The sequence below is a fragment of the Alligator mississippiensis genome, chromosome 7 (genome assembly GCF_030867095.1).
Source record: "Alligator mississippiensis isolate rAllMis1 chromosome 7, rAllMis1, whole genome shotgun sequence".
Classification (NCBI taxonomy): domain Eukaryota; kingdom Metazoa; phylum Chordata; order Crocodylia; family Alligatoridae; genus Alligator; species Alligator mississippiensis.
The window spans coordinates 1,093,074-1,115,280 of record NC_081830.1 but is presented as its reverse complement, the minus strand read 5'-3'; the positions used below and the strand labels follow the sequence as shown (position 1 = coordinate 1,115,280).

Below are 22,207 nucleotides of genomic sequence, written 5' to 3'. Positions count from 1 at the left end.
AACCCACTTCTGCCCCAAAGCTTCCTCCTTCCCCCTGCCCACAAGAGGTGTGCATGTGTGTGTGTGTGTCACGGGCACCTGGGTTCCACGTGCAGGCCTTGGGCTCCCTGTGCAGCAAATCACTGCCCTGCACCTCGGGGCTTGTAGGGGGAGCGGGGGGGCGCTGGGAGTCCAGGCACCAGGGTCCCCTGGGCGGGCATGGCAGGCACTGTGCCCCCTTGTCATCCCTAAGAGCCCCGCGGGCAGAGGTTCGGGCCCTCCCCGGACACCTGGGTCCCCCAGCAGCAAGGGGCCCTGGACGCCTGGGTCCTTTCTGCTTCCTGGCTGGGGATTTGCCTTAACTGGCCGAGCCGAGCAGGGGACACAGCAGTGCTGGGAAGGAGCTCGTTCTCACTAGGCAAATGTGGCCCCAGCTATTAATGGCCCTGGGAGGAACCAGCATTTTAGGAAGTCCTAAAATTGCCTGAGATGGCAAACAGTTGGCTGCAGAGATGTGACTGAATCTGGTAGCGGTGCTGGGGGATGGTCTAACGGGGCTGTGGCTGGCTCTGGGGTGGGAGCTGGTGTAATGATGTGGCTGAGTCTGGGGTGGGCACCAGCGCCTGGGTGTAACGGAGCAGCAGCTGGCTCTAGGATGGGTGCTGGATGTAATGATGTGGCTGAGTCTGGGGTGGGCAGTGGTGGTCAGGCACGGATTAGGGTAGTAGCTGAGTCCTCTTGTGGCAGTGATGGCTGTGTGTGTGTGTGTGTGTGTGTGGCCCGGAGGGCTGGGTTGTCTGTATATGTGTGTAGGTGGGGCCAGGACTCTGTGTGAAGTGTGTGCGAGCAAAGTTAGGGAGAGAGGGTGTGATGGGAGGTGCAAGAACTGCAGGGAAATGAGGCCTCTGGGCTCTTAATCAGAAGACCCAGGCGTCCGGCGTGCACGCACACACAGACATACACACACACTCCCCTCTTGCGGGCAGAGGGGCAGAGAAAATCTTGAGCAGAAGTGGGTTGTGACGTCCCCTGTGTGTGGCACCCACGCTAGTAGCACTTCCCCTCCCCACACCCTGGGGAGCAATGCAAACCACCTCTTGGGTGGGCCCGGGGCTGTGTGCTGTGTGTGCGTGCGCGCGCACGTGTGTGTGTCCATCCAAGATGCCTTGGTGCTGTGTGTGTGTGTGTGTGTATCTGTCAGTCTGTCCTGGACGCCTGGGTTCTGTGTGTGTGTGTGGTCCAGACACCTGGGATATATGTGTTTCTGTGTGTGAGTGTGTGTGTGTGTGTGTGTGTGTAGGTGGAGGAGGGGAGGGGGGGTTGTCCCGGGCACCTGGGTTCTGTGTGTGTGTGTGTGTGTGTGTGTGTGTGTGCAAGCAAAGCCAAGGGCCTGGCTGGCAACGGGGGAGGTGTGACAGGAGGTGCGAGACCTGTGGGCAAATGCAGTCTCTGGCCTCTTAATCACCAGAGCCAGATGTCCAGGTTGTGCATGCGTGTACGCCTGCTTACACACACACACAGAGGATTCAGGCATGTGTGTCTGTCCTGCTGTAGTGGTATGTGTCCCCCTTAGTGTAGGATTGTCTGTGTCCCATTGTGTTTGTGGGTCTCTCTTGCTGTAGTGGTGTCTGTGTGTCCTGCTGTGCCTGTGTGTGTGTCTGCCTGGAGTTGTGTGTCTTATTGTAACTGTGTGTGCGTGTGTCCTGCTGTGCCTCTGTGTGTGTGTGTGTGTGTGTGTATGTTTCTGTGTAGGGGTATGTATCCAATGGTAGCTGTTTGTCTTATTGTAGCTCTGTGTGTGACCATGTCCTGTTGTATCAGCATGTGTTTCTCAGTGTAGGGGTGTATGTCTGACTGTAGTGGTCTCTGTCTGCTTGCACCTGTGTGTGTGTGTGTGTGTGTGTGTGTGTGTGTGTCACAGTGTAGGCTTGTGCATCTGGCTGTAGTTGTGTGTGGGTGTTTGTGTCTCATTGCAGCTGTGTGTGCGTATCTCGGTGTAGCTGTGTCCATCATGTCCCAGTGTAGCTGTGTGTGTGTAGGTGTGTAGGGAGCCATATGTGTGCATCCAACTGTAGCCATGTGTGTGCTTCCACGTAGCTCTGTGTGTATCCTGGACACCTGGGTTATGTGAGTGCAGGGGTGTACGTCCAGCTGTAGCTGCGTGTGTGTTCCAGACACCTGGGTTGTGTGCGTGTGTCCTGGATGCTTGAGTTCTGCATGTGTGTGTGACTGTGTGTCTTTGTGTGTGTGCCTGACTGTAGCTGTATGCATCTCAGATGCCTAGGTTCTGCATGCGTGTGATGTGTGTGAGCGTCCCAGATGCCTGGGTTGTATGCGTGTGTGTGTGTGGCGGAGGCTAGTGTAGGGTTGTATGTCCAACTGTAGGGGGGTGTGCGTTCCAGACAACTGGGATGTGTGTGAATGTTTGTGTGTGTGTGTCCATCCCAGATGCTTAGGTTCTGCCTGTGTGTGTGTGTCTGACTGTAGCTGTGTGTGTATGTATCCCAGATGCCTAGGTTCTGTGTGTGTGATGTCTGTAAGTGCCCTGGATGCCTGGGTTGTGTGTGTGTGTGTACATGTGTGTGTGTGTCTGACATTAGCTATGTGTGTATGTATCCCAAAGGCCTAGGTTCTGTATGTGTGCAATGTGTGCAAGTGTCCTGGATGCCTGGGTTCTGTGTGTGCATGCGTGTGTGTGTGTGTGTGTGTGTGTCCTGAAACCCTTTATCACCTCCGCAGCAACCCTCCCTCCCCAACCCCCCTCCAAAACCCAAAGCTGCCTCCCATCCGCTGTCACTTCCCGTTCTGCAGTCACCAGCTCCCGTAGGTCCAGCACTGAGCGCCATGGACCCCCCGGCCCTGCTCCTCTGCCTAAGTGCAGGTAGGGCCGGACACCTGGTTCTCTGGGAGGCGATTGGGGGCTGGGGGTGAGCACAGGGAGGGCTGGGAGCTTGGACTCCTGGGCTCTCTGGCACAGGAGCTGGGCTGGGGGCTGAGAGCAGGGGGAGCTGGAAGAGGCTGAGCTCCACTAGCTCTAAGGGTGCTCTGGGAGGGGAGTGGGGCTGGTGGGGGAGAGCAGGGGGGCCTGGGACCCTGGATACCTGTGTCATCTGGGAGGGGAGCTGGGCTAGGGGCTGAGAGCAGGGGGAATTGGTAGAGGACTAGCTCCACTAGGTCTAAGGGGTGTCTGGGAGGGGAACAGGGGAGCAGCGGGGCTGGGACCCCCGGACGCCTGGGTTCTCTGGCTCTAGGTTCTCTGTTTGACCCCTACAGCACTGGTGCCCTGCCACGGGTTCAACGTGGACGTGGATAGACCCATCTCCTTCCAGGAGGCAGCTGTTGGGTTCGGGCAGAGCCTGGCAATGAGCGCACAGGCTGGGGGGTAAGAGTGGGGTCGATGGCCCGGACGCCTGCGGTTCCTGGGAGGGGGGCTGGAGGCTGAGAGCAGGGGGCTGGGAGCCCGGACACCTGGGTTGTTTGAGGGAGGGAACAGGGGGTGCAGGCTCGGGGTCCACCCCCCTGACCCCCTGCTCTCCCCCTGCAGGCTGTTTGTGGGGGCCCCGCTCCAGCGAGGGGGCATAAATGACACCGGCCGAGTCTACAAGTGTGACCCACGGGCCCAGATGTGCCAGCAGATCCGCATCCTGCGTAGGGCCTGGATGCCTGGGGTCTCATGGGGGTAGGGGGTGGGAGCTGGGGGGCTGGGAGCCCGGATGCCTGGGTCCTCTCCCCGCTCAGAGGGGGCTGGGAGTGTGGGGATGGGGTTGTCTCACCCATGGTCTCCGTCCTCTTCCAGGGCCCGCTGACGCTGTGGACATGTCTCTCGGGCTGTCTCTGGCAGCCACCGACTCCCAGGTCCTGGTGGGTACCAGCACCCGTGAGCCCCCACTCGCCTCCCAGAGACCCCAGCAGTCCGGGCCCCCTTGCTGTCACCCCACAGCCCCTGCTTCCCCACCGATTAAGCCCAGGCATCCGGGCTCCCAGCCCCCACTTCCCATCTGATTGAGCCCAGGCATCCGGGCTCCCAGCCCCCCTGCTCTCACCTCCCAGCCCCCACTTCCCCCCAGACAAGCCAGGCATCCGGGCGCCCAGCCCCCCCGCCCTGATGTGGAGGATGACCATCATGCTATGTCACCTAAAATAGGGAAACCACAAGTGTTGCTATGGGAACAGCGGGTGCGTGGTGTCAGGTATTGGAGAGGAGGGCTGCAGGGTCCCCATGATGTGGTGGTGACATCATTGTGGTGGCTATTCCTGCCTGGTGACATCACCATGAGGTGGGGACAAGGTCACATGCCCTGGGGTGAGAGGGACCCAGTGGGTGTTGTTGTGGTGACAGCATCTGTGGTAACCATGGAGGTACCAGGGGAAGGTTGCCTCACACCATCATCACGGTAACCGGGGGAGGCCACCATGACGAGCTGGCCACCGGTGCCACCCCTCCCCTGTCTCGCGCCCCAGGTGTGCGGCCCCACGGTGCGGCAGGCGTGTGGCGAGAACATGTATGTGCGCGGCTACTGCTTCCTGCTGGACCGGAACCTGCGCCAGACCCAGCGCTTCCCAGAGACCCTGCCCGGTGAGGAGGCGGGGCCAAGGCAGGGATGGGGTGGGGCCTCTGAGGTGGGGCAGGGCTAGGGCAGGGACTTTCCCCCTGGAATAAGGAGTAGACACATGGGTTAGGAGCTGGTCACTAGGTGTAGGGGGATGGAATGGCCTTGTGAGAGGGGATGGATGGGTGGACTCATTCATTGGATGGATGGATGGATGGATTTGTTCATTGGATGGCTAGATTCATTCATTTATAGGATGGTTGGATGGACAGACTGGTTCATTGGATGGATGGATGCATGGACTCATTGATTGGGTGGATGGATGGATGGATTCATTCATTCACTCATTCATTCATTGGATAGATGGATGGGTAGACTGGTTCATTGGATGGATGGACGGATTCATTCATTCATTCATTGAGTCACTGGATAGATGGGTTGATTGGATGGATGGAGGGATGGATGGATTCCTTCACTGGATGGATGGTAGATGGACCTGTCATGAGTATTGTCCATGGGAGCAAACATGCAGCTGCTAACCTGGTATAACCCCCACAGGACCCCTCTTTCCAAGGGGCCCCCAGAAGAGGGTGGAGGTCTTGTCCCACACTTACCCCCTGTTCACCAGGCCTTGTCCCCTTCCCCCCACACATCCCCATTCCCAGAATGCCCCAGGCGCCAGACGGACATCCTCTTCCTCATCGATGGCTCGGGCAGTGTTCATCCCAGTGACTTCTTGAAGATGAAGGCTTTTGTGGTCCAGGTCATGAGGCGTTTCCGTGGCACGGAGACCCAGGTGACTACCAGTGGGTACTGGGGGAACATGGGGGGCCTGCTAGAGGGTACTATTAAGGCCTGGTTCTCACCCTTCCCCCACTTCTTTGGCCTCAGTTTGCCGTGATGCAGTTCTCCTCAGACTTCACCACTGCCTTTGACTTCAAGGAGTTCAGGGAGTCCTCAGAGGTTCACATCGAACAGCAGGTGCAACACATTGTCCAAAAGCGTGCCGCAACGTGGACTGCCAGTGCCATCCGCAGAGCAGTGTGGGTACCCGGCCTGTCCATCTGTCCACCATATCTCTCCATCCCATCATCCATTCACTCCCCTATCCATCCCTCCAATGTACCCATCCATCCATCCTGTGAACTATTTCATCCATCCATCCATCCATCCATCCATCCATCCATCCATCCATCCATCCCTCCGTGTCCACCCTGCAGCTCACCTGAGCCCAGGGACAAGGTGAGTGACCCCGGGCTTCTGGACTCTGTGTAGGCAGGAGGTGTTTGTGTCCAAAAGTGGCACGCGGGCCGGGGCCACCAAGGTTCTCATCGTGATCACGGATGGGGAGAAGTACGGAGACACGCTGGACTACACGGATGTGATCCCCGAGGCTAACAGAGCTGGAATCATCCGCTACGCTATTGGGGTGAGATCAGGCACCTTTCTGCTCACAAAAACATCTGTTTATCCAGGTGCTGAGCCCCACCGTCCATTCACTGGACCTGTCCATCCATGTGTCTGTCTGTTCATCCATCCTGTCACTGTCCCTCTGGTGTTATGCTACATCCATCCATCCATGCATGTGTCCATCCATCCAGTGAACCATTCCATCCATCCGTCTGTCCATTCATCCATTTACTAAATCTGTCTGTCCGTTCATCCATGTATCTATCAATCCACTGAATCCATCCATCCATCCACCCATCCATCCACCCATCCATCCTATCCAAACTTGTACCCATTTGTCTGTCTCTCCATTCATCCCTTGTACTCACTCATCCAACTATCCCTCCATCTCATGCTCACCTGCTGCCTCTCCCTTCCTGTGCCCAGCTCACTGTTCACTTCCCTCCCTCCTGGGCAGGTGGGCAATGCCTTCTTCAACGTGAGAGCTCAGGAGGAGCTGCGGATGATCGCCTCCTCCCCTGCAAGCGACCACATCTTCCAGGTGGATAACTTTAATGCTCTGCAGGGCCTCCAAGAGCAGTTGAAGAACAAGATCTTTGCCATTGAAGGTATCCGGGGTGGGGAGTGGGGGTTGAGGAGAAGCAGGGTGGGATGGAGGGGGGGGCTAGAAGGCAGGGCAGGTGGGAGTGGAGGGGGTTGGTTGGGGGATGAGGGCTAGAGAGGGAAGTGCTGAGACCACAATGTGCCATGTGTCTACTCAACTGCCAATTCCATCCACGCCCAGCATGCACATCCATCCATCCATCTCCATAACACCTGTCTGTCCATCCATCCGTCCATCCCTTTCTCCTCTCTCTCCACCAACCATATAACCCTATCCATCCATCTTTCTATGCAGCTAGCTCAGGGCAGTGACCTTCCCCCTCCGGAAAGCTGGTGCCTCATGCCTTGCTCCACTCAGCCATTTCCCACTCGTCTGCCCCACAGCTGGCTGAACCATGGCTCCCAAGTGAACCCCAGGGGCAAATCTTGGGCCTGATTTGGGGGCTCCATCTGTCCGTCTGTCTCTCCAGGCACCCAGTCCCACAGTGACAGCTCTTTCCAGCTGGAGATGTCCCAAGATGGCTTCAGTTCTCTCCTGTCCCAGGTGAGTGACACCCCCTGCCCCTACCCTGTCTCTACCCCACCTCCGCCAGGACCTGAGCACCCTGACATGTCTCTGATGCTAAGCAGGGTCCAGAGCATTCAGAGTCTGGAAGGGGGACCAATTTAGATCCTTCTGGGGACTCAGGCTATTGGCATTTAGGGGGTGACAGTCCCCATGTGCCCTGGTCTAGGACGGTAGTGCTCTGGGAGCTGTAGGTGCCTACGACTGGTCAGGTGGGATCATCCATTACAAGCAAAGTAAGAATCCCACCTTCATCAATGTGTCCAGGACCGGCAAGGAGAATGATGCCTACCTTGGTAAGAGCCCCCCCCGCTCACCTGGCCTGGTCTCTTCGGCTACCTACTGCCCCACAAGTGGCTGGGTGGATGGGCTCTGTATAGCCCCGATACCCCACCCCAGAGGTGGCTGCATCTCTGGCCTACAATAACTGGTCCCCATCCATTTGGTCTGGTCCACTGAGGCACAGCCCCATATCTTATCAGGCTCTGCTGCCCTTAGTTTTATTTCCTCTTCCTTGCCTTTAGCTTCCCTTATCAATGCCCTACACCAGGTCATTTTAATGAATTCCTACCTCTTTCCTTTCCCTTTAGACCATTATAGGCCTAAATCACCCCCACGTCATGCCCCAGAGGCAGCTGCATTTCAGCATTGGATGAATCAGCCCTATATAGACCCTGATCGCCCTCCCCTGAGGTGGCTGCATCTCTGGGGAATGGGGGCTTATAAGAACTGGTACCCAGACGTCTTCTCTGGTCTAGCTGTATCTTATCAAACTGCTAGGAGACCTCCGCTGCCCTTAGTCTTATTTTCTCTTCCTCGCCTTTAGCTTCCCTTATTAATGCCCTACACAGATGTGCCTCTTTTCTACCCCCCCATCCCTAGGCTATGCAGTCCAGCCAGTGGCCTCCAGGGGGCGCCAGGGCTATGTGGTGGGGGCACCGCGGTACCAGCACGTGGGTAAGGTGGTGCTGTTCTACTGGGATCCCAAGGAATCAGCCTGGAAGGCCGAGGGCGAGGCGGAGGGAGACCAGGTAGGGGGGAACTGGCTGTGGGGATGTGTGTGCAAGCATGTAGGTGCCCCATGTGTTTGTGTGTGTCAGGGCATGTGGAGATGTGTTCCTGAACGTGTCTCTGGGCATGCATGTTCCTCTTGGTTTGTGGGTGCATATACAGTGCGTGTGGATATGTGCATGGGGGTTCGTGTGTGTGCATGTTTGGGCGCCTTTGTGTGTGTGTGTGTAAGTGTGTGTATGTGCATGCATTTTGGGGTGCATATGTGTGTGTACATGTGTGTCTGCTTGCTTGTGTGTATATGAATGTGTGTGTGTACACGTTTGGGTGCATCTGTAGATGTGTGAGTGCATCTGTGTAGCATGTGTGCATATGTGTGTATTTATGAGTGTGTTCAGGCATGCATGTGAATGTGTGTGGGTGCATGTGTACATGCAAGTGTGCAAGTGTGTGCATGCATGTATGTGCTTAGGTGTATGTTAACCTACCTGTGAAAACATGTGTGTGTGTGTTCATGTTGAGTGCATGCCCATGTGTGCACATGTGTGTCTATGCATGTGTATACCTGTGAATATGAGTGTGCATGTGTGGGCCAACATGAGTGAGTGTGTGTGCGTGCACGAGAGGGTGCAGGGATGCAAAGGCAGGCGTGTGCAGGTGGTGCATGTGTATGTGCACATCTTGTGGACACACGTGTGCCTGTTGATCTGTGCACATGTCTGTCCAAATGCACACATGTGGGAATTGGACGGGGGGCCTGGGCTTGGCTATAGGCCTGAGCTGCAGCACGATGGGTGGCTCCACCCCCTCAGCTCCAAGGCTCTGGCCACACAGCTCCAGTCTCCTCCCTGCCGACCCCAGGGCTCTGCGCCCAGCCCTGAGAGTCCACCCACACAGCCCCAGGCCTCCGCCCCCTAGCTCCATGGCTCTGCTTCCGTGCCCCATGACTCCTCTCATCTGTTTCCAGGGCTCCTCCCCAAGGGGCGGGGCCTGTGTATTACTGGGGTCTCTGGGAAGGGCAGTTGGGTAGGTGAAGGGTTGGGTCTCACCCCCTGGCTGTGGGCTCTGAAGGTAACGGGGTCTCCTCTGCTCCCCCCGCCCCCCAGATTGGCTCATACTTTGGGGGCTCCCTCAGCACCATGGACGTGGATGGAGATGGCAACACCGACCTCATCCTCGTTGGAGCCCCCATGTACTATGGGGAGGGGAGCGGAGGCCGCGTCTTCATGTACCCTCTCCCGAAGCAGGTAGGATCTGGGGATGGGGGCAGGGAGTGGGTTGGAGGGTGGGAAAGGGTCCATGTTGTATGCCAGAAAAGATGGTAACCCCCTGTTGTGCTCTTCAGGGGGCAGGGGGTGGCCTATGGGTGTGAGGAGGGGTGTGTATCTGTGAGGAAATACAGTAGCTCCCTTCTGGCCCTGCAAGTTGGGGACGTGGGGGAGGGAGAAGGTATGCAGGGGGCATAGGAAGGTGCATTTAGACCTGATAAAATCTGGTAGGTCCATCTCTGCCCCATGACGGGGTGCTGCAGGGAGGGGGAAAGTACATATTCTACATGATAAAACAGGGTAACTCCCTTTCCGCACTGTAGGTGGCACCACGGGGTAGGGTACGGTGCACATTACAGGTGGTGAAATGTGGTAACTCCCCTTCTACCCTGTAGGAGTTGGTGCAGGGAGGGGGAGGTACATCTTGGACACCAGAAGATACAGGAGCTCCCTTTCTGCCCTGCAGAGGCCCCCAAGGGGCTGGGGCAGGGCAGGGGCAGGTTGCTCAAATCCCCAGTAAAATGCAGTAGCTGCCCCCCGCCCCACAGGGTGGTGGGTGGGTGGTCAGCGTGCGTGGTAGGCGGGATGATACGGTGCCATGCCTGGCGCTTACCTGCTCCCCCACAGGGGGCGCCACTGCGGTGCAAGGGGGTTCTGCAGGGGCAGGGGGGCGAGCCCCTGGGGCGCTTCGGGGCCAGCTTGGCAGTGCTAGGGGATGTGGACGGCGATGGCCACGCTGACCTGGCCGTGGGGGCCCCCCTGGAGGACGGTGCCCGTGGGGCCCTCTACATCTTCCGCGGGCAGCAGCGCCGCCTGCGCAACCAGCCCAGCCAGGTAGGCCCCGCCCCCAACTTCCCCTGTCCCTGTCCCCAGCTGCTATGGCCCCATCCCCTGCTTCTATAGCCCTGCTGCCCACTTCCCTGACCCCGCCCCTGACTTCTCTGGCCCCGCCCCTGCTGTCTTGGGCCTGCCCCTACTTCCCTAGCCATGCCCTCTTCTTTCAGTGCCCCGCCCCCTCACCCCAGACCTACCCCTTCTGCCTCTCAGGCCCTTTCTGCCCTGGTCCTGCTCCTGCTTCCTTAGCCCTGACCCCTTGCCCCCGCCCCCTGCCCCTCCAGCCTGGCTCCCACCTCTAGCCCCATCCCCACTGCTACTAGCCCCACCCCTTTGTGCTCCTTACTCCCCCCTCTGTTGGCACCCCTGAACCCCTTTAGTCCCACCCACTTCTCCTTGCTTCCACCTGCAACCTCTAGTCCTGCTCCTGAAGGTTTAGGCCCTGCCCCCACCTCTCATCCCATCCCACCCCAACAGCCATCGGTCTATCCCCTGTAGCTTTAGCCCTGTCCCCACACCTCTAGCCCTGCCCCATTCAGCCATAACCCCACCCCCTCTCCCTGTTGCCCCGGCCCCACCCCTGACAACTGTCCCCACCCAGCGCATCTCAGGGACCCAGGTGTTCGGGGCACCACGGGCACTGGGCCTGGCACTGAGCGGAGGCGCGGACCTGACAGGTGACAACCTGAAGGACATTGCTGTGGGCGCCCATGGGCAGGTGCTGCTGCTGAGGTGAGCCACCATGCCTGGGTCCCCTGGGGTGTGTGTGTGTGTGTGTCCGGGATGCCTGGGTTCCCCGCGTGTGTGGCTGACCCCAGCTCTGCCCCTGCAGGTCACGCCCAGTGCTGCAGGCGACCGTGACTGTGACCTTTGCCCCGACCACGATCCCAACGACCGCCTTCAACTGCCAGGGCCGGGAGCAGCTGGGTGCCAAGGCTGCTACTGCCCAAGTCTGCTTCAGCCTCCGTCTGAACCCCAAGCAGCACTTCAAGGGTCAGTTCCGCCCTTGGGACAGGCCCCGCCCACCAGGGAGAGGCCACACCCCCAGTCCCCAGCCTGTCCACACACACACAAACAGAAGCCAGGAATCTGCCCTGCCCCACCCGCCCCACCCAATACCTCCAGACTAGGCCTGGATCCAACCCCCCTGGTTCTCTTCCAACCCCTGCCCCCACACCTCCCACTCCCCCGGGTTCCCTGCTCCTCCTGATGCACCCAGCTCTGAGCCATCCCCTCCAGGCCCCGGCCCAGCACAACACACCTCTGGAGTGGACAGTGGTGAGGGTAACGTGTGCCTGGGGGCCACACTGTCAGACCCCTCCTGCCCCTACAGGCAGCTCCATCTCGGGCACCTTCCGCTATGAGCTGGTGCTGGACCCTGGACGGGTGAAAGTCCGTGCCGCCTTCGATCCCCCACTGTCTGCCCAGTCCCAGATGGTGCACGTCAGCCTCCCGCCCCAGTGCCAGGACTACAATGTCCAGCTGCCTGTGAGTGCCCCTTCCCTTCCCCCTTCTCCCTCCAGGCCCCCCACGGTACCCTCATGCCTGTCTCCCACCCCCAGGTCTGCCCCGAAGACACCCTGGCACCCATCACCCTGCGCCTGACATACAACCTGACCGGGAACCCCATCCCCAGCACCAATGGCCTCACCCCCATCCTGGCTGAGGACACGGAGCCGATGGTTGTAGCCTCGGTGAGAGCTCAGGGAAGGGAGTTAGTGTCACAGCAGGCGCTGATGGCATTGGCGCCGGTTGTAGTGGCCAGGCTGTTGCTGTGTGCCTAGGTATCCAGTTCTGGTGATTGCCACTGTGTGATTGCCACATTGTTGCTACTGACAGTGACACTGAGGGTATTGGTATTGGTTATACAGGCCAGGCTGTTGTTGTGTGTCTAGGTTTCCAGTAGGGCTGACATTGTGCGGTTGTCACGGTGTTGGTACAGGAGGTAACATTGAAGCTGCTGGCACTGGGTGTAGCAGGCAGGCTGTTCCTGTGTGTCAGGTTGACCCATCCTAGTGGTTGATGTGCAGTTGTCACAGTGTTGCTACAGGCCATGACACTGAGGGCATTGGTGCCAATGGTACCACTACAGCTGTTGCCATGTATCGAGGTGCCCAGTCCTGGCAGTAGACACTGTGCGGCTGTCATAGGGTTGCTATCAGCTGTGACGGTGATGGCTGCATGTATGGGTGTTTGGTTGTAGTGGCTAACTTTGGAGGGTCAGGCGCCAGGGGGTGATGCTGACAGCAATGGTGCCAGTTGTAGTGGACAGACTGCTGCTGCATGTCAAGGAGCCCAGTCCTGGTGGCTGACACTGTGTGGTTGTCATGGTGTTGCTACAGGCAGCAATGATGATGGCATTGTCTGTAGGTACAGATGTTCGATTGTAGTGGCTGCTATTGGAAGCTGGGACATGGTGTTGCAACAGGCAGTGACGGTGACAGTTTTGGTGCCAGCTATAGTGGTCACAATGTTGCTGCATATCGAGGTATCCAGTCCTAGTGGCTCACATTTGTGTGGTGCTCATGGTGTAGTTACAGGCAGCACCAGTGACAGCATTGTCACCAGGTGTAGCAGTCAGACTGTTGCTGTGCATACAGGCGTTCAGTTGTAGCAGGTGCCATTGGAAGGTTATAGGCAGGAACACGGATGACTTTGGCATTGGTTGTAGCAGCCAGGCTGTTCTAGCCTACATGGGCAGGCTGGTCATGGTGCTGACATGGGAGGGTGGGGACCAGCATTGCTCCAAGCAGTAGCGGTGACAGTATAGTGCTTGGACTGTTGCTGTGTGTTCAGGTCTTCACTGGATGGAGTTGATACAGATGGATGATGACAGCATTGGCTCGGGTTGTAGCAATCAAGCTGTTGTTCTGGGCATTGGTGTTGTGTTGTAGTTCACATAGGAAGGTGGGGGATGGTGTTGCTACAGGCAGAGACTTAGATGGTATTGGCTGTGTGTCTCAGTATCTGGCTCCCGTGGTTGACATCAAGAGGTGGGAAACGGTGTAGCTAGAGCCAGCAACGGCAGCAGCATTAGCTCAGGTCATACCAGTCCGGCTGTGGTTGAGCGGACAGGTGTTGAGTGCTGGTGGCTGACATGGAAGATGCTGCTGCAGGCGGCAAGGTTGACTGCATGGCTGCCTCAGGTAGCTGTCAGGCAGTGGCTGCTTGTACAGCTATCTCATCTCAGCAGTTGGTGTGGCAACCAGGGAAACAGTGTTGCTACAGGAAGTGATGCTGGTTATGTGGGCCCAGGTTCTAGCAGACAGGATGTCCCTGTATTTGTGGGACTCTGGTTGTGACTAAAGTGGGGACTGAGGTGGCTACAGGTGGTGATGGTGACAGGGCGGTTGCGGGGTGTAGCCGTGGCAGTGTGAGTGGGTGTTGGGGGTGGGCAATGCAATGCGTGGGGCCAGGTTGCTACAGGTGGTAGCTGACAGAGCCCCACTCCATGGCCCCGCCCCCTCTCTGATTGCCCCCCAGCTCCCATTTGACAAGAACTGTGGCAGTGACGGGGTTTGTGAGGACAACCTACAAATCGCCTTCAATTTCTCGGGGTGAGTCCATCCCTGTCATCCCCACCCCCCATCATTCTCAGGCCCAGGATTGGCCCCTGCCTGGGGGGTGTGATCCTGGCCTATAGGGGAGCACTGTTGTGGGAAGCTCACAACCTTCCTTAGGGCAGTGTTGGGGGAAGCTCACAGGACCCCCTAGGGCACTGCTGGAGAAAGATCACAACCCCCTCCAGGGCACTGCTTATGGGGGAAGGTCAACCCCCCTAGGGAACTGGTGGAGGAAGCTCACTACCCCCCTGTGGGCACTGCTGATGAGGGAAGCTCACAGCCTTCCCCCGGGGAACTGCTGGTGAGGAAAGCCCACAATCCCCCCCACCCCCCAGGCCACTGCTGGTGGAACATCACAGTGCTCCACGGCACTGCTGGTGGGGGAAGCTCACAACCCCCCCAGGGCACAGCCAATGCAAACCCATAATCCCCCCTTGGGCAGTGCTAGGGGAAGCTCATAACTCTCCCTAGGGTACTATTATGGGAAGCTGACAACCCCTCCCCCCCCCCTTCCCCACCACAGCCTGAGCACCCTGGTGGTGGGTGACACCCAAGACCTCCAGGTCACTATCCAAGTTCACAACCTCGGGGAGGACTCTTACGGTGCCACCCTGCGACTCCTCCACCCAGCGGTGCTGTCCTACCGCAAGGTCCAGGTGCTCCAGGTACCATGTGGGGGGCAGCCAGAGGGGGCACTGGGTGGGCCAGCGGGGGTGTGAGGCAGAAGGATGATGCGTGTTATATGCAGGAAAGTGCTGTAACCCCCTTCTGCCCTGTGGAGGGTGGTGGGGTCCCAGATAGTATGCTTGTGCATATTGGGAGGAGAACATCTTCTACCCAGTGGGGTTGAGCTTCTACACCAGGGGTCAGCAACCCCGGCACGCATGCCGAGCATGGCATGCAAGGCCATTTTGCTTGGCACACCACTGCCAGCCCGGGCTCTGAGCAGCTGCTTCCAGCCACGGAGCCCAGGCTGCTCCCAGCAGGCGGCTGGGAGGCTGCAAGCCCTGGTGCAAGCAGACTGGGCTCTGTGGGCCAGCTGCAGCTGGGAGGCTGCAAACAGCTGCTCCGGGCTCCAGCATATCAGCACTCGGGCACCTTCCAAGGTAGCCATTGTGGTTTTTTTGGCACTCTGGCCAAAAAATATTGCTTACCCCTGTTCTACACCTACAAATACAATAGTGTCCATTGGGCAGGGACTGGGTAGGGCCAGCAGTGGGGAAAGGTGCATGTTGTATGCAAAAAAGTACGGTAATCCCCTTCTGCCCTGTGGAGGGCAGTGGAGGCCCAGCAGGGGGCGGTATGCATGTGTGTCTTCTATGCCTATAAATACGGTAGTGCCAATTGGGCAGGGCCAGCGGGGGGGGAAGTGGGTACTGTATGTAGGGAGATATGGTAGCACCCTTTGGCTGCAGGCTAGAGGGAGAGGTGGAGCAGCGCGGGGAGTACACATCTTCAGGAAAATACGGTAGCTCCCTTCTGTCCAGCAAGGGGCACTGGAGGGCAGAGCAGGGCAGGGGCCTGGGAAGTGGTGGGGCTATCTCTGGCCCCGCCCCTCACCCCCAAGCCCCACCCCCAGGCCAGCAGGCAGGGCATGGCCGTGCGCTGCAGCTCACCACGGGGGTCCCAGGAGGACCCGCAGCAGAACACCACCTGCCTCGTGGGCCCACCTATCTTCCACACTGGCGCCCAGGTAGGTCCCCCCTCCCCCTCCCTGGGCCTAGCCCCGCCCCCCTCCTCCCAAGCCCCGCCCCCTGCATGGCTCACCCTGCTGCTCCCTCCCAGGTTGTCTTTGCCACCACCTTGGATGTACCCGCCACGGCTGAACTGGGCAACCGCCTGCAGCTCTTGGCCGTCGCCCGCAGGTGGATCCCAGACCCAAGGGGCAGTGGGAGGGGTCTCTGTCCAGGGGCAGGGCCTAGCACGGTAGGCTCCGCCTCTGACCCCACCCTCTCGGTCCCCAGTGACAACCATGGCCCTGGAAATGAGAGCAAGAGCCAGAGCGCGGAGCTGCCAGTCAAGTACGCCATCCACATCATCGTCACCGGGTAGGTGGGGCCAAGGTATGGGGGGCGGTAAGGAGGGGAGCCCCGCCCCCTGAAACCAAGGCCTCACCCCCTGGCAGGCTTCAGCTCCTGCCCCCCCCACCCTGGACTTGTCCGCTGCCCCACTAGTGCCCCCTGCAAGGCCAGAGGGAGCTACCATATTTACTCATGTACAGCATGCACCCTTTTCCTCATACAGTGCTCCCTGATGGGCCCACTCCCTGCCATCTTTTGCCCCTACAAGATCAGAGGGAGCTGTCATATTCCCTCATGTATACACTCACCTGTTACACCCTCTGGGCCAACCTCCTGCCCTGTGTTGCCATCTGCAAGGCCATATGAAGCTACCGTATTTCCTCATGTATACATTCACCTGTTATACACTCTGGGCGGCTCTCCTGCCCCCTAGTGCCCCCTGCAAGGCCTGAGGGAGCTACCATGGTTCCTCATGTATAACATGCCCTTTTCCAATCTGCAGCACCCCTGCTGAGTCCCCACTGCAAGGCAAGATGGAATATTTTGTAGTCTATACCATGCACCATCTCCCCAAAATGGTGCCACCATCTTGGCCCTGGCCCCATGACACCTGCTGGACCCACTCACTGCACCCTAGTGCCCCCTAAGACCAAAGGGGATTCCCATATTTTCTTGTGTATGACACAGACCTGGTTTGTGCCCCCCATTATCCCCTGCTGGGCCTCCTCCCCACGATGCCCCCTGATGGCCCCCCTCACCCCCTGTCATATTCTGGCCCCCCAGTGGAGAGGACTCCACCCAGTACACGAACTTCTCCAGCAAGGAGGAGGAGGCCACCAGGACTGTGATCCACCGATACGAGGTGAGCCCGGATGCCTGGGTTCTTCAGGCGAGTGTGGGCTGTGGTGGGGAGAGCAGGGGGCCTGGGAACCTGGATGCCTGGGATGCGGGGTGACAGATTCATAGATTCATAGATGCTAGGGTCGGAAGGGACCTCAATAGACCATCGAGTCCGACCCCCTGCGTAAGCAGGAAAGAGTGCTGGGTCTAGATGACAGCAGGGGAGCTAGGACCCAGACACCTGGGTTTCCCCACTGTGACTCTCCTCCTCTCCCTCCCCCAGATCCGGAACCTCCGCCAGCGCAGCCCCCCCTTGTGGGTGACCTTCGAGTTCCCCGTGGCCGTGAACGGGGTCCCCATGTGGGTCACCGCCCCCAAGGTACCGCCCACCCTTTTCCCTGCCCCCAGATCCAGCCCAGATCTGGGCCTCTGGAGGTGACCGATCCCAGCTCCCTCCCCACCCTCTGAATGTAGCCAGGATGTGGCCAGCTCTGGGGTGGAGCCAGAAGGGAATGACCCAGGGGAATGAAGCACCAGGTGGTGCCCCCTGGAGGAGGAAGTCCAACCCTGTGTCCCCCCACTTCCTCTCCCCCTGCCCCCTAGCTGGCCAACTGCTACGCGCTGCCTGAGACACCTGGGATCAAGGACTTGAGAGAAGAGATGAAGAAGAGCCCCCTGCTGGTGAGTGTTGGCTACTGCAGGCTCCATCTTGGAGAACCCAGGCATCTGGGCTCCTCCACCTCACGCTATCCCATGATGCCCCAGGGCTGTGCCGTGACCACCTGCCAACGAGTGCGGTGCAATGTCTCAGCCGTGTACATGGAGCAGCCCCTGGAGTTTGTCCTGACTGGGAACATCTCCTTCGGTTGGTTCTCCCAGGTACGTGGCCTCGCCCCCGCCCCCTGCCCCTCTCCCTCCCCTGTCCGGGAGCCGGACTCCTGGGTTCCCTAGTGCCCCACCCCAGAGGTGGGTGCAGATCCAGTCCTTGTTTTACCAGCCCCCAACTGAGCCTTGAGACCTCCCAGCCAATAACAGCTCAAGATTCCTGATAACTCCCAGCCAATCACAGCACAGGAGCCCTGACACATCCCAGCCAATTGTGAGCTAGGATTCCTGGTGCATCCCAGCCTATCATGAGCCAGGCCTCCTGATAGATCCCAGCCAATCGTAGCCCAACACCCCAAGACATCGCAGCTAGTCACCTGGCCTGTCCCATCCAATCACAACCCCTGATCCACCTCATCCAATCATGACCCTTGACCTCACTCCCAGTCACCAGCAATGACCCCTAGCCCATCCCAGCCAATCACAACACAGGATTCCTGGCCTTTCCCAGCCAGTGACAACCTGTGACCCCTGCCATAGCTCAGCCAATCACCACCCAGCCCCATCCCACATCCCAGCCAGTGAAAGCCCCTGACTCCAACCCAGGCCTTGCAATGGTGACCCAGGGCACCCAACAAATTCCAGCCAATCACTGTCCTGGGACCCCTCACTCCTCTCATGTGGTGGGGGCGGGTTCTGGCTCCAAGAAGCCCCATGCAAATGAGGGGCACAGGCCCAGCCCCCAGCAGCAGCAGGAAGCAGGGCTGAGGCTAACACATGCATTCGGTAGACGGGGCGGGACAAGGTGACGCTGGTGAGCACGGCCGAGGTGGGCGCAGACCCGGGGCGTTTCCACCAGCAGGGGACGGTGCGGCACCAGGTAGGGGCCCCGGGTGCCTGGGTTCTCTCGGTTGGGGGTGCGGAGAGGAGGGTGGGAGCAGGGGATTCTGGTTGCCCAGGCACCTGGGTTCTCTTGCAGGGTGGAAGGAGGGAGCAGGGGACTCTGGGAGCCCATACACCTGGGTTCTCTGGGGGGTGGAGGGAGGCAGCAGGGGATTCTGGGAGCCTGGACACCTGGGTTCTTTGGGAAAGGGGGGTGGGGGCGGAGGGCTAGGTCCCTGATCCTGACCCCCCCGGATGTCCTGGTCCCCCAGGTGCAGACGGTGCTGGAGCGTGTCCACATCTACAACTACGTGCCCATCGTTGTGGGCAGCTCCATCGGGGGCCTCCTTCTATTGGCTCTCATCACTGCTGCCCTCTACAAGGTGAGGGCAGGAGGCGGGGCTATGCCAGTGGGGTTGAGCTATCATGGGGGGGCAATGTTGGAGGCAGGGGTCATTTTAGGGGTAAGACGAGGGGACAGGGCCTGGTGGAGATTGGAGCACAACTGAATTTTCCCCTGGAGGCGGAGCCCAAGTTGTAGTTGGGGCGGGACCTAAGTGCATGGGTAGAACTCAAGGGGAGTGGAGCCTACTGGAAGGGGCAGAGCTTTGGCAGGGGGCTGGTCTGGGACGGGGGTGTGGGGAGAGGCTGGGCCCCGGTGGGCAGGGCTCTTCCAGGGGCAGGACTTGCTGGAATAGGGCTGGTCTTGGGGGTGGAGCTTTAATGAGAAGGGGGTTTTCTAAGTGGGGTGGAGCTTAGGGAAAAGAGGCATGGCTTGTGTGGGAGACAGGGCTGGGCTACAGCAGTGTAGCTCTGGGAGGGTGATGGGGAGGTGGGCACCACTAGGAGGTGGGGCCTAGCTGGGGGATGGAGTCTCTTGGGCCCATCTAGGGGGCAGGACCTGGTTGGGGGCAGGGCTATGAGGGTGTCTCACATTTCCCCTCTGTCCCCTTCTCCCCCAGTTTGGCTTCTTCCGCCGCCAGTACAAGGAGATGATGGAGATAGCCAAGGAGGGTGAAGGCTCCGCCCCCACCCCTGGCTCCGCCCCTGGTCCCACCCCCAGTGCCCCCCAACAGTAGGTCTGACCCCCACCTTGGATACCTGGGTTCTGTGTGTTCAGGTGTGTGTGTGTGTGTGTCTCTCTCCCTTCCCTCCTCCCCCTGCCATCTCCCTCCACCTCAGTCAGGGCACCCAGGCGTCCAAGAGTATACCCCACCCCCCCAGGCCCTCATCCAATAAAGATGGACCCCTGGCTGAATCACAGCAGCTCTATTGTGCGGCTGGCGGTGTCCCTGGGTGGTGACAGTAGGAGCTGGAGCAAGTCAGTGTCCCCGGGTGGTGGCAGCTGGAGCTGGAGCTGGAGCTGGAGCAAGTCGGCATCCCGGGGTGGAGCAGCAGGTCAGTGGAGCCCTCGGTGGTGCCGGCAGGCAGTTCAGTGGTGCCCCCCAGCGGGCACCTCATAGCCCGTGGGCAGGGGGTTGACGTGGGGGTTGTGGATCAGCGTGTGGTTCCCGTCGCCCCATGGGAAGGGCTGCGGGGTGGGGACAGAGACAGGGAGTGGGGTCAGGCCTAGCCGGCGCTGCCCCCTTCCTGAAATACTATCCATGCCTCCCCCTTCCTCCCCGGCCCATCTCCTCTGCTCCCATAACCCCTGGCTCCACCCACTCCTATGCCAGGCTCCACCCTCCAAGGCTATGCCCCCCTGCCTGTCACTGCTGACTCCACCCCTCTGCCCCCTCATCCCCTGGCTGCGCCCCTTCCTATCCTTGAAGCCCATCTTGTGGCTCCGCCCCCACCTATCCCAAGCTCTGCCCCCTGCCCCCTCCCTGCCCAAGCCCCACCCCCAGGCCCTCTGCTCCCTTTCAGCTCCCATGTTCCTCTCCTATCCCTAGCTCTGCCCTGCAGCTCATCTCTCCTTGGCTCCGCTCTCACCCTGCTCAGGGCCTGCCTCCCTCTGGCTCCGCCTCCAGCTCCTCTGTCCCGCTCTTGTCGCCATCTCATCTTGTGGTTCTGTCCCCTCCCTACCCAGGCTCCACCCCTTTCTACCATCTCCCCTGACTCCACCCCCTCCTTGCTCAGGCCCCACCACCCAGCTCCTCCACCCTCTTCTCCTCCCACATCCCCTAACTCTGCCCCATCCTATCTCTGACTCCTCCCCTCAGCCCATCTCTTCCTGGCCGGGCCCCACCCCTTACCCCATCTCCTTGCAGCTCTGCCCCCACAGCTTCACTCCCCTGTCCCTCCTCGGGCCCCACCTGTGCCCTGTTCCCAGGTCCCCTGGCTCTGCCCCTGGGTACCTTGGTGCGGATGCGCAGGTGAGAGTAGGGCACGAAGGTGGGGGGCTCATGGGGGTGGTGCTGCTTCTTCAGCCAGGCATTGAGCATGCACACGGCCACGCCGGGCAGTGCCACGAAAAAGGACAGCATCCGCCACGTCTGGCCTGCAGGCACCGGTGTAGGGGCGGAGCCTCAAGAGGGTGCCATTGTATCTAGGACACCCCCCAGGAGGGTCCCCAACACCTTAGGCCCCACCCAGGACCCGCCCTGGCTTGCCCTGGGACACTTTGTGGATGGATAAAGGGAGCTACCATATTTACTTGTGTAAGATATGCGCTGCTCCTTGCTGGCACCTCCTCTCCTGCCCCCCACAGTGGCCCCTGGAGGGTCCCCAAGCTGCCCTCTCATATCCCCCTGGGGCCATTCCCAGCCTGCCCTGGGGTGCTCTGTGCAGGGGGAAAAGGAGCTACCACATTTACTCATGTACAATATGCGCTTTTCTCTGCTGGCACCTGTCTTCTGTCCCCCCCACTGTCCTTTGGAGGGTCCCCAAGTTGCCCCCCCCACCCCCTTGTACTCCCCTGGTGCCACCCCAAGCCTGTCTTGGACGGATATATGTGTGTGGGGAAAAGGAAGCTACTGTATTTACTTGTGTAAAATATGCACCTTTCCCCGCTGGTATCCCCCCCTTTCCTGCCCACCCCAGGGGTCCCCAAACTGCCCCCTGCCCCCTTGTACCTCCCTGGTGCCACTCCAGGCCTATCCTGGGGGGATATGTGTGTGGGGAAAAGAGAGCTCCCATATTTACTCATGTACAATATGCACCTTTACCTGCTGGTACCCCCTCCCACCCCCGCCCAGGGCCCCCTGGAGGGTCCCCAAGATGCCCGCTGCCCCCTACCACCCACTTCCAGCTGGCCTGGAAATGGCAGTATTTAGGCCTTTGCCCTGGTTGGGTGCCAAGGCCCAGGATCGGGACTCCCAGAAGGGAAATCCCCCACCCCCCAGTCCCACACACAGAGTCCTTGAGAGCCACGATGCAACCAGCTCCGGGGTGGACCCAGCCGAGTATAACAGGGTAGAAAGTGGGGCTGTGGCCTGTGGATCAGGCCAGAATTTTCCCTGCCCTGCAGTACCTGCACCTCCTCCATGGGCAGCAGCAGTGGCGAAGCCCCGGCCTGGAGCCAGGATCAGGGCCACTCTCCCCCACGGCGCCATCACTCCCGGCTGTCCTCTGCTGGGTCATTGGGCCCAGCCCCTGCCACATGACCCCCCCCAGCCAATTAGGAGAGTGACAGGTGGGGGAAACACCCACCCCCATCACAGGCCCCCTGGCCAAAGTCCCAGATTGGCTATATTTAGCTGGTGGGGGGGGAATGGCATGAAGGGCCCAGGGGGAAGGGAGGGCTCCATTACACTCGGCTGTCAAGGTTCACCCCAGACTCAGCTGCAGACTTTGATGCCACCCCAAAGCTGGCCGTAGCCCCATTACACCCGGCCCCTGGTGCCCACCCCAGACTCAGCTGCAGCTTGTTACACCCAGACCCAATGCCACCTCAGAGCTGGCTGCAGCCCTGATA

At 59.6% G+C, this 22,207-nt stretch overlaps 2 protein-coding genes across 3 annotated transcripts; one reads left to right on the top strand and one right to left on the bottom strand.

The window, feature by feature from the left end:
- Positions 1-2,752: 2,752 nt before the first annotated feature.
- LOC102568587 (integrin alpha-M) lies at positions 2,753-19,609 on the top strand. Of its 2 annotated transcripts, XM_059731403.1 has the most exons (30): positions 2,753-2,860; positions 3,253-3,361; positions 3,524-3,627; positions 3,776-3,840; positions 4,441-4,555; positions 5,195-5,325; positions 5,421-5,572; positions 5,805-5,958; positions 6,397-6,547; positions 7,013-7,086; positions 7,277-7,403; positions 7,990-8,138; positions 9,225-9,365; positions 10,014-10,220; positions 10,822-10,952; positions 11,053-11,213; positions 11,554-11,708; positions 11,783-11,914; positions 13,704-13,777; positions 14,307-14,448; positions 15,363-15,476; positions 15,569-15,648; positions 15,748-15,831; positions 16,588-16,666; positions 16,928-17,023; positions 17,248-17,325; positions 17,410-17,523; positions 18,260-18,349; positions 18,624-18,734; positions 19,314-19,609. In XM_059731403.1, exons 1-30 carry the CDS (start codon positions 2,824-2,826, stop codon positions 19,428-19,430), a joined length of 3,474 nt encoding a protein of 1,157 aa, XP_059587386.1. In that variant the 5' UTR covers positions 2,753-2,823; the 3' UTR covers positions 19,431-19,609. The 2 variants fall into 2 exon arrangements, with proteins under 2 accessions (XP_059587386.1, XP_059587388.1); XM_059731405.1 differs by lacking the exon at positions 10,014-10,220.
- LOC102566346 (cytochrome c oxidase subunit 6A2, mitochondrial) lies at positions 19,606-21,898 on the bottom strand. The gene is made up of 3 exons (XM_006278878.3): positions 21,764-21,898; positions 20,649-20,791; positions 19,606-19,882 (listed from the first exon to the last, which is right to left on the bottom strand). The coding sequence occupies exons 1-3, from the start codon at positions 21,843-21,845 to the stop codon at positions 19,784-19,786; spliced, it is 324 nt and encodes a 107-aa protein (XP_006278940.1). The 5' UTR covers positions 21,846-21,898; the 3' UTR covers positions 19,606-19,783.
- Between the last annotated feature and the right edge of the window lie 309 nt (positions 21,899-22,207).